Source organism: Xiphias gladius, chromosome 10 (genome assembly GCF_016859285.1).
Source record: "Xiphias gladius isolate SHS-SW01 ecotype Sanya breed wild chromosome 10, ASM1685928v1, whole genome shotgun sequence".
In the NCBI taxonomy this organism is placed as follows: domain Eukaryota; kingdom Metazoa; phylum Chordata; class Actinopteri; order Istiophoriformes; family Xiphiidae; genus Xiphias; species Xiphias gladius.
The window spans coordinates 27,792,225-27,809,308 of NC_053409.1; the positions used below are offsets into that span (position 1 = coordinate 27,792,225).

A 17,084-nucleotide genomic window follows, 5' to 3' on the forward strand; every position below is an offset into this window, starting at 1 on the left:
TTCAGATACATTGTTTTAAAAAGTGATCAAACATCTTGTTTATTATTTAAATGTTGAAAATATGTGAGCAGCACATCAATGCTGGATTAACCTTTAAGGGGCCCCCGTCTAAAAGTTTACTGATGGACCCGTATGGACTCCCCTCAGCTGTGGTCCTGATCGCATGGTCAGCTGCCAGTGTCACTGGTTTTTACTTCCAGCAAAATCAACCTGCAGGTAAACTATCTGTCCAAAAGTATGTGGGAAGCCATGTGTTCCTGCTGCAAGTGTGTTCCACTGAACAGAAATCTTAACATTACAACAAACATAGAAAACAGTCCTTCAACCTTTATTAAACTGAATCCCTTCATTTACCCATTAGTAAAAATGTAATTAAGGTATTTAAAGATTAATGCATAAATTAATTAACTATTAAAATGTATTAATACCCAACTATCTCTTATCATCTCTGCACGGTTAAAGGGGTAAAACCTCTTTAAAACTGAGCTAAACATTTCTTTATTAGGGTGAAAACTCATGAATGGGTCCAAGACTGTTTGGTAAAAGGTTTTTACTGAAAATTTACACAATTTGTTGTGTTTTTGCCTTTTTAAAACCCCTTATAATTCCAATAGCATCTTAAAAATGCCATTCATGGAGTTGTACATAAATATTACTTTAGTTACAAAGGGCTGTTATAAGAAGCTTTGTTTTAGTCTCATCAAATTAACAGAGTATTTAAGGAATCTCTGGTGTTTGGTTTGTAAAAAACTTTATAATTCACCAAATAACAAAAGCCATCAATAACTTTATTCTTTAAAAGGGTTTTAATTTTTCAGTGAAAGTGAAAACTCGGTGACAGCTTTAAGGTTATTTAGTATATGTTAAGATGTAACAAATTAATGTGTTTTTAGGAGTTTAATTTTTCTATTTAAGAAATGTCTATATACCTTAATAACACCTCAGATTGAAAATTAATGGATTCTTTTTTAAATAAATGTTTAAATTAAAGGGAAAATCATAATTTTCTCTTTTAGCAAAATAAAAGCAGATTCTTTGTGTTTTCTGTCTTTTCTATTTTTATTGTCACACGTTAACAAACATTCAAACTGTGCAAATGAATCAATGAGTCAGATGAATTCTGTCAACGCTGAGAAACTCAGCGGCCACAGAGGAACTCCAGCAGCTGACTGGACTCTACTGGTTTCTACTGCTCTGGAATCCAGACCTGAATGATTTCCTAACTCATTTCCTGACTTTCTGCTCATTCAGGTTTTCACCAGGTCAGTTTCAGATCCCCTTAACACTAAGTGGAGGAAAAATAAACTTTTTTTAAAAGTAAAATTCAGCTGTAATCCACTCTGAAGCTGCAGCTCTAGTGTTTATCCTGCTTCACACTTATTTTTTATAGATATTTTAATATTTATGTTGAAATTTGTGTTTGTTTACTCTGAGGTTAGTGACTAGCTCTTTCACCACTAAATATTTCTACCTGCTGACACCAGGTGAGCTGTTGACTGAACTAACCTGTTTCGTTCTGACCTGTTTACAAATAATGAAGAAAATATGTTCGACTCGTCTGAACAGACAGCGGATCCGTAATGTTTCTACTGTTTGTTTCTACAGTTTTTACTCACAACAGGAGGGACAACTTCACGCACACACACTGAAGATTTATCAACAGCTGCCACATAAACACCCACTGCTGAAAACATCTATAGTCCATAACCAATAATTTCCCTCCCTTCAAAGTGACTCTTTTCCTGATTAAGACTTTTCACTGGATCCTACTCGTCTTTAGTGGTTTCTACTGGTTTTTAAAAGTTCTTGCTGTTTTTTTATTCATTTTAACTGGCCCAGGTCTTTACTGATTTGCACTGGACCCTGTGTGTGACTCTCCAGATCTTTACTGGAAATAGTAATAGATTTTACTGGTTTGTAATAGTTTGTACTGGGTCCTACTGCTTGGTTCTGGTCTGTTCTGGTTTGCTGTGCTCCTCTGTGGCTGTGGTGCATTTCCCAGCATGCCTTAGTAAACAAGTAATAAACAGGAAGTAAAGCTCGATGCACGGCATCAATAATGAGCAGCAACAACGTCCTGGCTGCGGTGGCCATGTTGGCTCTGAGTGATGTCACCACGGTGATGTCATGGCAACACTGATCCATTCACACGTGCGCACGCGCGCACACACACACACACGCACGCACACACACACTTCTGCAGTCCATCAGCCAATCAGAAGAGGACCCACCCTCCAGTCTGTGTAGAGTTCACTCTGATTGGCTGCTTCCTGTCTGACTCTTCTTCTGTTCTGTCGGCATCGCTCTCAGCTGGACCATCACTGATCCTTCCCATCATCCTTGGCCCTGCTGGGCGTGGACAGGTGAGCTGATCTCAGACCAGCGAGGTCACAGGTCAGAGGGTTCACAACATCAAGGGTCAGGGAGGTCAGAAGTATCCACGGTAACCTGTTGATCAAACCAGTCAATACAGCTAACAATCAGACTGTCAATTAATCAATAAGTAATCAACTAGTCCCCAGACCCCTACAACTACTCCTCAGTTGCAGGAAGTGTTGCATGTTCCCACCTTGATAAAGATGGTGTCGTCTTTGATGTAGCTACCAGTCTCCAGGACGCTCTGAGACACAAACAGAGGACAGCCAGAGGCAATGTTCATCTCTGCTGCAGGACGTCTGAAGCTGCTGCTGTTGGGATCAGGTTTAAAAGCATCACCCAGGTGTTTCCTGGACGGCCCCTGGTCCATCAGCATCAGAGTCACCTAACAGAGACAGACACAGGCAAACAAAAGGACAGTCAAACAGACGGGTCTGTCAACATTAGTTTGGCTCAACAACAACAACAACAACAACAACAGAAAGGACCCAGAAGATTCAGCAATACAGTATCCTTCACTTCCAAAACACCTGGTTAGAGCCTAGCCAGTAACCAGTTGGTAACCAGTCTGTAACCTAGGCAGTAACCGGTCAGTAAGTGATACCTTCTGTTTGAAGGGCCAGGGCAGCAGGGCGTCATACTCGCCCCTCATCACCACAAAGAACAGCGACAGGTGCGTTCCCTTGCCCATGCCGTCTCCGTTCAGGTAAACTCGGGCGCACATCTTGTATCCAAAGTATCCGGTGTAGAACGGCTGTGAATATAGTGACAGTGTCTTTGCCGCCACCGCTTCCTGTTTCCGTCTCTTGTAGTCGCGGATCTTCCAGATCAGAGTCCCGTTGTAGCTCGCTGTCTCCAGCACCTGGAAGCGCAGGTCCATGTCGGCCAGTCGGATCTCATGGACACTTAGCATATCGTCGTGTCGATTCAGCTGAGTCTCCAGGGGTGCTGCAGAGAGGTGGATATTCATTGCTGTTATTGATTGACTGTGTGTGTGTCCAGACCTCTGCAACTAGTCCCCAGACCTCTACAACTAGTCCCCAGACTTCTGTGTGTGCTCTGACCCAGAGTGTGTGTTGTGGATCCGGTTCCGCTGCGTCCCCCTTGTTCCAGAGCATTAAGCCTTGTCCGTACGTTCTCCAGCGTTCCTCTCAGGTTCTCCACCTCGTCTCTGAGCAGACGGAGAGAACGAAGCTCCAGCTCGACCTCCAGAAGCTTCTCTGAGTGAGAGCTCATTAGTTTCTATAGGAGGAGAGAGATGATTGGCTGTACAGGTTTAGAGGAAGGATTGACTGACAGTCTAGTTGATGCTGACAAGGCCAAACCCCAAGTCTTTGGCTTCATTTGTGTCATTTGTTTGAACCCCCATCCCCTCTTTAAGCTCCACCCTAACAGTTTTTATAGTTCCCCCCCCACATCAAAAACTGTATACTGTAAACCTGAATGTACAGTTGCATGCTACATACATCACATCATTCCTTTAACTATTTGTTGATTTAATTTAAACGTTTCAGTTGTGTGGGCAATTGTTATTTAATGCAATTTTAACCCATTCAAGTGAATTGGAAAGTGGTCTCAGACTTTTGGACCCCACTGTACACACCGATCAGCCAACACACTAAAACCAGTTACCGGTTTTAATATTTTGGCTGAATGGTGTATATAAAGATACTACCATCACAAGTTGTAATGCAGTAAGAGTACCTGCATGGTGGCCAGTTTCTGTTCCATCTGACGGTTCTTGTCTCTCAGCTCGTCATTCTGGTTCTCTAGTTCAGACAGACGACTGCTGAGAGCAGGAAGCACCTTATACCTCTCCAACAATTCACCTTTAACATCCTCCACCTGGAAATAAACACAAAGATCAGTCTGGTAAATTCACACAGGACCTTCTACAACTTTTAACTGCACAGCTTTAATATGTTGCTGAGGTTACCTCGCTCCGATTGCTATGGTTACCTTGTTCTCTAAGGAGGAGTTTCTGTTGGCCATCATTCTCAGGTGATCAGCTGCAAACGTGGACTCATGTTGCCTTATTTCCTGATTCAAACCCTGAAACACAGAGAAACACAGTACATTTAGTATACACGGTATTCACAGTATATACATTAATCAAGTATGTATGTTACACAAAGGACAAACAGGGATTTTCACCCTCAGATGAAGGTAAACAAAATGACTAGGAGTTACCTTGAAGGTGCAGCCATAGCGGTGGAACTGACAGCTCACCTGAGCTTTGGGACAGTCGTGCTGGTGACTGGACAGCTGAAACACGAAATCAGTCAATCAATATCATCAATACTGCGGCTGCAAGGCAAAACAGGTGAAACACCAGTACAGAATTAAACTAAACCACATTCTTCTGACTGGACAGTGGAGGATAAAGGAGGTCAGTACCTCACTTCGGGGCAGGGAGGAGAAGGAGCAGTGGTTTGGACAGGACACTGGGAACGCTGGACACACCGTCTCTTTGTGTTTCTGAAAAAAAAACCTACAATTTATATCTAAAACTGTTTCCTGTCCTCTCGGGTCAATTGTGTTTCTGGGACAGCAAAGACCTTCAGTCTGAAGAGCCAGTAGGACAGCAGAGGATGTCAAGGCACCTCCTCAAGTTTAATCTGGACTTAGACTGGACTGAGACTGAGCTTCTTTTCCTAGTCCTCAGCAACTAGTCCCCTGACCTCAGCAACTATTCCCCAGACATCTACAACTAGTCCACTGGAACTATTCTGCAGGTCGCTTAGGAGTGATGTCGGCAGTGATGTCATAGGCTACCTGCAGGTCGGTCAGAGGCATCTTGGTCATGCAGAACTTGCAGGTGGTCTCTCTGTGTTTACATTTCCAGCTCAGGTGGTCGGGAATCTCTTTCCTCATCATTCGCTCCTTACATTTACCCAACGGACAGGGGACCTCAAAGAACGGACAAACATTCAGGTGGTCCTACAGAGGGAAAGACAGGCAGACAGGTGAGAAACAGAGAGACTTGCGGTTTTCTCGAAATCGTAAATCCTAGTTATCATCCCTACACCTGAGAGTCTGTCATTGTTTCTGTTGACCTGAACTGTGTTTGAGGTGTCCACCTATCGGCTTTACATAGGACACCCTAGAGCCAATCAGTGAGCAGGATTCTCTGTCGCCATGTTATCAGTGTGTGGACATGCTCTCACAGGTATCTGGTGTAGACTCATCTGCTCCTGACAGCCGTTGGCTTCACTGCGACAGTAAACCTTCAGAGCCATGATCTCTCGATGGCAGCAGACATCTCTGAAGATCTTAAACACAAACCATAGGGTGTTCAATATCTGATCCATACTCAATGAATAATTAATGATAACATGATCTGAATTGTAATGTCATTTCCGGCCCACCTTGTCTTTGAACAGCGGCTCCATGTCAGCTGGACACACCGGGTTTGGCTGACTGCCAAAGGACAGAGGACATAAAGATACTGGGTCAACTGGAGACAAACACCTGGCATCTGCTGGTCAGATGAGGAACTGCATCCTCCTCCTGCTACATCACATGTCCAAAGCGACTTACAATCAGTGCTTTCAAACCGCACAGGAGCAGGAGCTGGTTATCATCCAACACTGAGTGTCTCCCTTTAAACAAACAACTAAAATCATGTTCAGAGCCGCAGCACAAGAGCTTAAAGATGTTTTTTTTTTTTTAAATGTGACATAACTAATTGTTAGCAAGGGCTATTGAGCTGTACAGTGTAAAGGTGTTTTTTTATCCTCCAGTAGAAGACAGTCAGAGACTCTGCTGTCCTGACTTTAGTTCAGTTCTCTGAGGATCTGGTACAGAGAAGTCTCTGACCTAGATGAGGGACCACATGGTCCTCTGAGTGATGGGACGGCTAAACGTCCAGTAGCAGAGGAGGCAGTGGTCGGGTTGGGTTTAGGGTTACGCCATAACCCTAAACCAGTGGAGGTAAGAAGGATCAGGTCCCTCATTACCATGTAGACCAGCTCCAGAGTCTGAACTGAATGAAGCAGCAACAGAAGGCAGTGTAGCGAACAGAGGAGAGCAGTGTTGTGGGAAAACATAGGAAGGTTGAAAACCAGGTGCGCAGCAGGAATCTGCCTCTGCTGCAGTTACTCCTTTCAGCACTCTTGTCTGTCCGGCTGTTCATCTCTACCTGTGAATCTCACCTGAGGATGTTGTTGATGCAGCTCTGACAGAAGCGGTGCCCACACTCAGTCTGGCGGGGCTGACACAGGACCAACCTGCAAACTTCGCAGCAGTATTTGGCTTCTGGAGTTTCTACAAAGTGATCTCTGAATCCTCCATGAAGAGGCAGGAAACCTGCAGGGACACCTGGATAAAAAGACACACCTGAGTTTAGTCACCTGAGGGAACCTGCTGCAGCTTTAGTTTTTTTTTTTAGTGTTTCTTTTTCACCATTCTGAAACTCTGTTTACCTTGTGAAGCGGCGGGTTCGCTGGGAGACCAGGGGTTGGCTGGGCGGTGAGAGGGGGGGGTGATGGAAGGGGCCACAGAGAGGGAAGCAGCCAAGGAGGGCGCCACCTGCTGGAGGGGAATCTGCACCTCCCTCCCTTCAGCACTCCTCCCCGCTGACATGACCTGGGGGGAGGGCAGATAAACAGTTAACTAACAAACTGAGACAAACTGATTCCAAACGTCAACAAGTTTTGACCCAGTTCGCACATGGTCAGTGGAGTCCAGCAGAGCGTCATGACCGACACATTGTCCAGGTCACATGTTAAACCAGTCACTTAACTAGAAAAATACATCAATATTTGATCAATATCAATATGATCAATATTTACTTACTTAAATGTCAGAAAGTGTAGATTCTTCCCATATTGCTATGTGAGCACTTAATGTTGCTAAAGAGTAGCCATCCAAACACACTCATCACACTTACTTTGTAAAAACAGTTGAAAAACGTTGAATATTTCAAGAAAGCATTAAATATATTAACAATTTGAACACAATAAAAAAAAATTCATAAAGCAGCTGCACATTAACACAATGAAGGACAAAAATCATCCAAAGAGGAAGAATAAACCTGAAGTGAGCACATTAATGACCTTGAAAACACAAAGATATGTTACCTTTGACCTTTATACTGATCAGCTGTTTTGTACACACCAGACACGACACAGACACACACACACCAGACACACACCAGACACACGCACACACACACACACACACGCACACACGCACACACGCACACACACACAAAAACACTAAACAGAAACACATCACTTCCTGTCAGGGCTCAGTTGTGGGGATGCTAGGGGCTTTTCCACTGACTGCATCATTAACTCACACTCATACACGCACGTGCGCGCACAGTTATTCCAAATTTCAAAATAAAAGCCCTGAATGATTCACTGAACATCAGATATCATCAGAATTGATAAATAGGATTTTTGGAGGTACTTACCGGGTGTCAGTCAGCGACCAGAGGAGATAACATGGTTCAACTCTATTTCTAAGGAGCAAAAACAACAACTCAGCCTCTGAACTCTTCAAGTTAACCGTTAATTAACTGATTGGACAAAGATTAATCTGACAGATCTGTAAACACAGCATCTGAATCAGGATGATAACCTGGGCCTGGCATTTTGTAGATCACTCTGGACAGAAGCAACTGAAAGAAAAGAAAAGTAGCGGCACACTGAGAGACGTGATGAAAGACTGCAGCAGAGTGGCCGTTGTTCACAGAAACAGAAACTAAGTGGAATCACAGCAGCAGACAGGGTTTTCCTCACTGCACAGCAGCTGATTTTGGTTTAGAAACAGCTGAAGAACAGTGTTAAATCTTCAGTGTGATGCTCTGATGTGGACAAGCATCACCTGAACTTTTCATTTAAATTGCTAACCAGCTGCAGGGGACTGTGGGATACCGAGGACCAAAGGTACTGGTCATGCATTCATTTCTATCTGACAGAGTTTCCGTTACAACCACTGAGGGGAACGTGAGATTGTTAAGAATCTGGTTTTATACAGCCATCAGCTGATGCAAATACAACCACAAGAGCATCAGCTGCAGCAACAAGAACAATGTCAACAACAGGATCAGCAGCCACAATAGCAACAGATGTTAGGGCTGTTACTCTTAAATTAAAATTCAAACTTTAGTTTGAAAATGGGAAAAAATGAAACAATCAAACAGTAATGAGCTGTTTGAATTAAAAATGTTCAGGGTCCGAACTAGTTCACCCTGTGGTCCAGCAGAGGGTGCTCTGAAAACTCACTATCAGCTTGACCTATTGCTCTATCAGTAAACTGAGCTGATCAATAAAACAGTATTGGTCAGAAAATCAGCAATCTGAAGCCTCAAAGAAGCAGAGTTTGGAATATTCTGGGTTCTTGGCTGTAGATGGTAAATTATCAACAAAGATAACTTTTCTACTTTTCACTACACTCATCCTAAGGATTACGTTTGTGAACAGAACATCGGCCAGAAGAGACAGATTCATACAAAGGAGATGAGGCCGGTGGGCTTTGTTTTAGTATCATAAGCCAACAGATAAAACTTTGTCTGCAGACCCAGTACAGCTGTTTGACTCCACACAAGGAAATAGAACGATATACTGGGGAGGGCAGGGGGTCTCCTTCTTACGGAAGGTGATGGGTGGGTGCAGATTTAGGGGCTTGGTTTGGTACATTTGAATTAATTTAGTCAGATTTTGTCTGAATTTGACTTTTCGAAAAAAGTGACCACGGATAGCTCAAGCTGTCACTTTTCACTAAGTACCGTTCCAATGAATTCAAACTAACATGTCATTCAGTGAGTTTAACACTGGATCACACCAGTCATAATAATACTGTGTCTGACGTAAATGTGTCATGATATCAACAGTGTGTTTCTGTATTTACTTCATGATGAGCAAAAACAAGAAAAATAAAAACTGAACAACCATGGTAACTTAACATTGTAACATGAGCGTCAAAAAAAACTTTCACCAACAAACCATTGTAATAAACATGTATATGAGCTTTTCTGGTTCATTTGCACTGAAATCATCTTATACTAAACAACATGTGATGAAGGTCACATGACTGTGCTTCATTTTAAAGGGTCAAATGCCAGAAAGTATTGATCTGCTAAGTGTGTCTGTGTGTGAGTGTGGAAAAACCCTGTAAATTCTCTGAACTTTGTCTCTTGTTTTTCAGTCAGAGTGAAACCTCACCTGCTTTCACTTCAGTGTTAACACTTGACTCAGTCAGGTGATTACAGACATGTTCAGGTTCAACACAACGAACCTTCTGAAGGAGAACACGTGGAACTATCGGGATCTTTTCAAGTGTTGATCGGAGATGTTTTATTAGAGTCTGTTTCAGTGAAATATAAACAGACATTCACAGCTTCTCTGCTGCAACTAACCATTATTTTAATTACTGATTCATCTACTGATTATTTTCTTGATTAATCAATTAATCAATTAGTTAATAAAATGCCGGAGAGCAGTGAAACGTGTTCAAACTTCCTTTTTTCTTAAATTTTACATTTAAACATTACATTACATTAAACATTAATTATCAAGAAACTGCTGATGAATTTTCTGTTGATCAATTAATTGTTGTAGAGTGTTTACACTTGTAGACCTCTGACAGGCATCTATCTGAGCCCCTTCCGTCCCTTGAACAGACGAATAGTTTATCCTCTGACCTCGGATCAGAAACATATGATGTGATCACATGATTGGTCAGAACAGCCAATCAGTGATATAGATCGACCCTATACCTGCCATGTACATTCTTTTAAAAAATCCTACAGTTTATTCAGTGGTTCGTTAGTATGCGAGAATAAAATGAACTGTCATTTTTGAAGAGTTATATATTATTTGTGTGAAATATTTAAATTTCCTGGAATAATTAAAAACAAACTAATATTATTAATGTATAAATATAGCACCAGGGATGAAATAACAGGAAACTGTCAAAAATGGAAACTAAATTCTGCTGCGAGACGTTCTGCTGTTGGTGGGCAAGGTTCATTAGAGAAATTTGATATTGAGGAGAATTTCCACTCTGACAAGAGCAGACAGTGAAGATGTTCAGCAACTGTAAATCACATTACTGTCAGATTTGTTTGTTTGCAATCTGACAATTGACCTAATAGCTGGAAATAATGTGCAAGTATTTTCCCAGGAAACATGAACCCAATCGGCCTGATGGTGGTGCTGTAAATTAAGGCCCAGAAATGCCATTTTCGAAAGGCCATGCCCCTCACACCATAAGTCTGATTGACTTGAAATTTGATACACAAGTTCAACTCAATATACTCTACAAAAAGGCCTCCAGAACCATAGAAATCCATCGTGGTGGATTTTCCGTGGATTTCTTTACTTAGTTTTCAAGATATTGAGCAATAAACTTCACAAGGGGGCAGGGCTTAGCAGGAAATTGTCCCTACCTCATTAACAATTTGTCCAATCATCAGAAATCTTGGTGCATATCTCCACGCCGTGTTTAGGAATAGACCCACAAAAGCATTTTGAGCACGACCCATTGGGGGAGCCACAAATATAGACCTGATGGACAGAATCTCACCAAAATTGGTGAACAAATCTGGAGGCAAAATTTAACCAATATCTTAACTGACGTATTGATTGGTGCATATAGGCGTGGCCTTTTCATCATTATGTGACATCTTATGCCTTTGGTCAATTTGCTGTGAGCTGAAACAAGGCAGAGACACGAAATTTTGTACCATAACTGGAAATGATGCCCTAATGCTTCCCATGAAATATGATTACAATTGGCCCGGTGGCGGCGCTATAATTAACAGTCAAAAAAGTGAAAAATTCGAAAGGCTGGCGCCCCCACACCGTGAGTCCTATCTACTTCAAATTTGACTCAAATCTATAACTCAATATACTCTACAAAAAAGTCTCTTGGACCGCAAAAGACCACCATGATGGATTGTCCACCATTTTTAATTTATTAAAAAACACATTTTTGACATCTCCTCCTAAACTGTAGATCAGATTGCTACCGAATTGTCTGTAGATCATCATTAGTCCAAGTTTTATAAAAACTTGCATAAAGCTTGCTGGTATCTTATTTAGTGTTCAAGATATTAACCAATTAACTTCAAAGGGACGGGGTTCAGCAGGAATATGGCCATAACTCATCAACGATTTGTCCGGTCTTCATAAATCTGGGTACATATCTTCAGGCATGTTTGGGAATACATTGGCAGGCAAACATTTGGGTACTCCGGTCAAAATTTCTGTTACTGTGAATAGCTAAGCTAGAAGAAGATGAACTGATTTCCAAAAGGCATAAAGGTAAAGTTGAAATATTTCTTTGATATTTAAAGCAATATTACTTTTAATTTCCATCTTTTACTGTTTCAAAATAACAAAAAAGGACAAGGGCCTGAAACAAAAGTTTGAGCACCCTAAGTCAGTACTTAGTAACGCCCCCTTTGGCCAGGTATCACAAGTATCACAGCTTGTGAATGCTTTTTGTAACAGCTAAGAGTCTTTCAGGTCTTGTTTGAGGAATTTTCACCCATTCTTCCTGCAAAACGCTTCTAGTTCTGTGAGATTCTTTGGCCGTCTTGCATGCACTGCCTCTTGAGGTAGTCCACAGTGGATTTTGAGGTGTGTTTAGGATCATTAGCCTGTTGTACAATGATGTTTGCTTCCAAAATTTGTTGGTATTAAATTGAATCTATTCTTTGCTCTACCACTGAAATGTTCCCTGTGCCACTGGCTGCAACACAAGCCCAAAGCCTGATCGATCAGCACCCGTAAACAGTTGGACACGTGTTCCTTTCATGAAATCCTGCACCCTTTTTTCCCCTTTGCTCTTGCAGCCAAAAAGTTCTATTCTAACTTCATCAGTCCACAGGACTTGTTACCAAAATGCATCAGGCTTGTTGAGATGTTCCTTTGCAAACTTCTGAATTTAGTGGTGACGATGCAGGAAAGGTTTTCTTCTGATGACTCTTCCATGAAGGTCATTTTTGTGCACAGTAAAACAGTCCAGCACCACTCCAGAGTCTGCTGAATTTTCCTGAGGTTCTTTTGCAGTCAAACGGGGGTTTTGATTTGCCTGTCTAACAATCCGATGAGCAGTTCTCTCTGAAAGATTTAATGGTCTTCCAGACCTCAAATTGACTTCCATTGTTCCTGTTAACGGCCATTTCTTAATTACATGAGGAACTGAGGAAACAGCTACCTGAAGACACTTGTCACAATGATTGTGAACAAGCCATAGCCCTAACAAGCTAATTAAGGTCTGAGACCTCTGTAAAAGTTATCTGAGAACTAAAATCCCTCAGGGTGCCCAGACTTTTGTATGGTGCTTTCCTTTCCTTTTTTCACTCTAATATTGTACAAAACAAAAATAATACATTAGTTTTGCTTTGAATGTTGAAAAGAATGTGTCATTTTTAACTACATACCTTTTAGAGATCAGTTTATCTTGTACTCACCTAACTATTCACAGTAACAGAAATTCTGACCAGGGGTGTCAAAACTTTTGCAAGCCACTGTAGGTCTTCTAAAGCATTTCAAGCCCAACTCAAAGGGCCGTCACAAATACCAAAAACCCAGTGGACATAATTTCACCAATTTAGGTGTGCATGCTCTGGGGGAAAGTATTAACCAAAATTTAAAGTACCATATTAATTTGTGCAAGTGGGCATGGCCTATCATATATTTTTTCATAACTCAAGATGCCTTTGAGCAATCCCGATCAAACTCACTGGAGACGCCCTGCACTATCTCCTGAATATACACACCAAGTTTAATTCAAATCCAATGAAGAGGGAACAAAAGGCGGAATATTGAGTGAGTGTGTGATTATTGAAATGCTGTGTGTGATTGGTCTCATTCCCTCTTTAAACAGAATCAAACTGGCTGAAGTGACTTTGATCGGCTTTGTGAAGCCCGACAATATCTTGTTATTGCTTGCGGCTTTAATTTTGGTCAATTGAGCTGCTTCCTTCTGTTGAGTGCAAAAAGGCTTGAACCCAGAATCACCACTTGCGACAATATTTTTTATTTTTATTCTTATTATTACTATCTCCGCCAAGGAAAATACAGGTGAAAACCTCCTTCTGTCTTTTTAAGACTGTACCAATTGTTGATTTGGTCAATCCTAAAGTTTCTGCCATCTGTCTGATGTTTGTTTTGTTATTTCAGTCTACTGAGGGACTCCTTCAATTGCATCGACATCTCTTTGGACCAGATACTGAGAGTTCCCACAAAATGCTATCAAAAACTAATTCAACACTTGGCATCAACTCCAGACCTTCTATTTGCTTAGTTATTAATTACTTTTGAGCCTCTGAACATGAGGGACTCTGTATAAAAATAACTCTAATTCCTAAACACTTAATGCAATATTTTTGTTAAACCCTTCAACTTAAAGCTGAAACTCAACACTTCAATATCATCTTGATGGCTTAATTTCAAATCCATTGTGGTGGTGAACAGAGGCAAAATTACAGAACTTGTGTCACTGTCCAAATACTTATGGACCTAACTGTACATATACTTATGACAATGTCATATTTCAGTTTTTGTAGACTGTAGAGTGTAGATTGATGAGGAAAAAATGAATTTAAACAATTTTAGTATAACGCTGCAACATAACTATATATTTATGTATATAAATATATACATACACACACACACACACACACACACACACACACACACACACAATATATATATATATATACTGTATGTTTCTTTTGCAGTAATTCTCGAGTCCAGTTTCTAGACTGATGCCAGATCTGTTTCTGGGATTGAGCTTTACGCCATTTGAATAAAGAGAAACTGTGTCCTCCTCCTTCAGGATGAGGAAAATATTCAGCTGGGACTTTTCAGACCAACATGATTTAAACAGATTATTTTCTATGAATGAACCTGAAGGCCTGAAGCTGTGGTCAACATGGTACTGAACATGTACGACTGTACTAAAAACAAAAGTGTCTTGTTTCCACACGAGCAGAATCAGATTAAATAAAGCAGCTGTTTTTTGTTTCATCCTCCACAGTTCAACCCAGAACAGACAACGACTCGGTTGCTAAACATTCGTTAAGAGATTACAGCGATGGTTTACTGGACACGACTCAGTAATATTCAAATATAATCAGGAGATTCCAAATGTTGCTCTGTGTCTGTGTAACAGCTGTGTCGTTGGTTATTTCTGCTAGTTTTAGCCAAGGCTTTTTTATTTCATTAAACAAAGTCACATTGATGATGTTTTGACTGTTTTCAGCTCTTACAGACTGATTCCCAATAACCATCAGTCCATGAATCAATGAGCCAATCAGGACAAAATAAATCACAAACTATTCTGATTATTTATAATCAGAAATGCCACTCCCAAAACCAAAAATCTGAAGACATCACTTTGAAATTGTGGGAAATGATAAACATTTTCATTTTCTGACATTTTATAGACAAAACAGTTCACCGATTAGTAAGAAAATAATCATCAGATGGATCAATAATGAAAACAACCTTATTCACATGTCTGAATCCTGGAGGATTGAAGCAGAACTTTTAAGGTGACGAAGTAAAATCAAGATATAATGAGTTTCAGAGTTCACCTTTAGATTCAGACGACTCTGCTCACCTGTCTGTCTGAAAGTGACCTGAAGTCAGCTGCAGATCAGTCACATTGTGTTAGGGCTGTGATGTGAACAGATACGCAGAGTAAAACCAGATTATTATCCGTTTCCGTTTGTCTCTGATTCAGGGTCAGTGTTCATTAACATCTACACTCTCTGACTTTGACCATTTCTGTACGTTTTCAATCAAATCACTGATCTTATGATTTGAAAATCACTCTCTTTCAAATTATGATTTGTTATTTTTTGATAGAAAAAGATAATCTGACCAACCCTGAGATCACACCTGAACCAAAACAAAACTTGATCTGCAAACAAACATGTCAACCTGAAAACAGACAAGGGCTGCAACTAATCAGTTAATATGGTGATTATTTTCTGAAAAAACTAATTGATCATTTAGTCTTTAACAAGTCAGAAAACGTGAAAAACATCAGCTTCTCTGAATTCAAGGCAACGTCTTCAAAAAAAAAAAAAAAAAAGACAGACAAGTCAGTGAGCATCAGATTCGTTGCTGATAAATTTTCTCTTGTTCGTCGAATTGATTTTAATTGTTTGGTTGATTAGTTGTATCAGGTGTAAAACAGACAGTTACATTTACTGTGTTAACTGATCTGACAGATTTCTGATAAATTATCATCAGACAGAATCACCTGACCAGATCTGGATCAGGATCAGGACTGGATAGATGGACAGATGAATTACTGAATGAATTATCTTCATTATCATTTAAACTTTGATTTTCTTCTTAATAAATGGATGCATTGTTTGTCTATAAAATATAAAAGGTGCCTGATAAAAGTGAGCACAACCCAGGCTGATGTTTTCATGGTGCTGGTTTTATTTGATCAACTGTCCAGAACCCGGGGACAGATCCATTTACTGTCATGTACAACAAAGAAAAGCAGCAGATCCTCTATCTGAGAGGCTGTAATCTGAAAACATTTGGCTTTTTTTTCTTGAAAATTGACAGAAACTATTGATTGATTATCAGCATAGTTGCCAATTATTTTTCGGTTGCTCGGCTAATTGATTAATCAACTAATCGTTTAAGCAGTAGTGTCTATGATCCACTGATAATATGAATGATAATTTACAATGTCAATAAAGAATGTAAAGAAACAGATTAAGATTAACAACAGTAAATTTTATAATGTGGTAGTGGATATGAGCTTTAGGTGATTTTATGGTTTTAATTTCATTTTCTGCTCTGAGGTTGATTGCTCAGGTCTGACTGTAGTTTTTCTCTCTGTCAAAATAAACCGGTGTATTTAATCGTTTATTCATCGTGTCCGCGCTGTCTAACCCTCGAAGCTTGTCTGAGACCCTATCTGTGACACTGTCTGTGACCCTGTCTGTGACTCTGAGTGAGTGAGCTGATGTCTGATGTAAACACTAACTGATGCTAACTGACTGTTAGCTTCTTTAGCTCCGCGTTTCTCTGGCTGGATTTACAAACCGCTAACATACCGCTAATATGTTCTACCACGTTCTACCAGGTTCTGCCAGGTTCGACTGATGTTCTACTGTGTCTCTACTGTCCATGGGACTCACATGAATCTCCTCCGAAGGCCACAGCTCAGCTCAGCAGTTCCTCGGCTCGGTGGATTCTCTGGATTCAAACCGTCAACCCGCCGCTGCCGCTGTCTCGGAGCCTCCAGGCCTCAGGAGAACTCCTCATGGTCCGGGTTTAGGTTCGGGATTCTGGTTCAGGGTTCTTTGGGTTCTGTGTGTCCTGAGCCTGTGTGTGAGAGAGAAGTCACTGGGATCCTGTTCAGAGATCCAGCGGGAGGACTGGGCTGATCACACTGGAAACCCCCTCCGCAGCTTCCGCCCAGGAAATCCCCCAGATGCCCGTGGACGGAACCAGACCACCGGGTGGCGCTGTTTGTTGCAGGCTACAGGGACAGAACCAGACCACTGGGGACGTTGTTTAACACAATGAATAATGTGAACTACTTCACACGGAATATTCAGAAAGGAAAAGTGAATGTCGGTTCAGTTGTTTAAAAACTGACCCAAATTAAAACTTTATACGTCTGGTACTACTGTCTGATAAGGCTCCAGTGATAACTGGACTATGTACGTTTGGCTTTGGTTCATGTTATATACTTGTCCCTCTAAATGA

General features: G+C 41.0%; 1 protein-coding gene across 1 annotated transcript; it reads right to left on the minus strand.

Moving 5' to 3' along the window:
• Nucleotides 1-693: 693 nt before the first annotated feature.
• On the minus strand, nucleotides 694-16,853 carry traf3 (TNF receptor-associated factor 3). The gene is made up of 14 exons (XM_040137249.1): nucleotides 16,511-16,853; nucleotides 6,801-6,963; nucleotides 6,531-6,696; nucleotides 5,745-5,796; nucleotides 5,544-5,648; nucleotides 5,152-5,316; nucleotides 4,774-4,854; nucleotides 4,567-4,641; nucleotides 4,336-4,428; nucleotides 4,081-4,221; nucleotides 3,441-3,618; nucleotides 2,981-3,324; nucleotides 2,570-2,761; nucleotides 694-2,448 (listed from the first exon to the last, which is right to left on the minus strand). Exons 2-14 carry the CDS (start codon nucleotides 6,958-6,960, stop codon nucleotides 2,413-2,415), a joined length of 1,788 nt encoding a protein of 595 aa, XP_039993183.1. The 5' UTR covers nucleotides 6,961-6,963; nucleotides 16,511-16,853; the 3' UTR covers nucleotides 694-2,412.
• Between the last annotated feature and the right edge of the window lie 231 nt (nucleotides 16,854-17,084).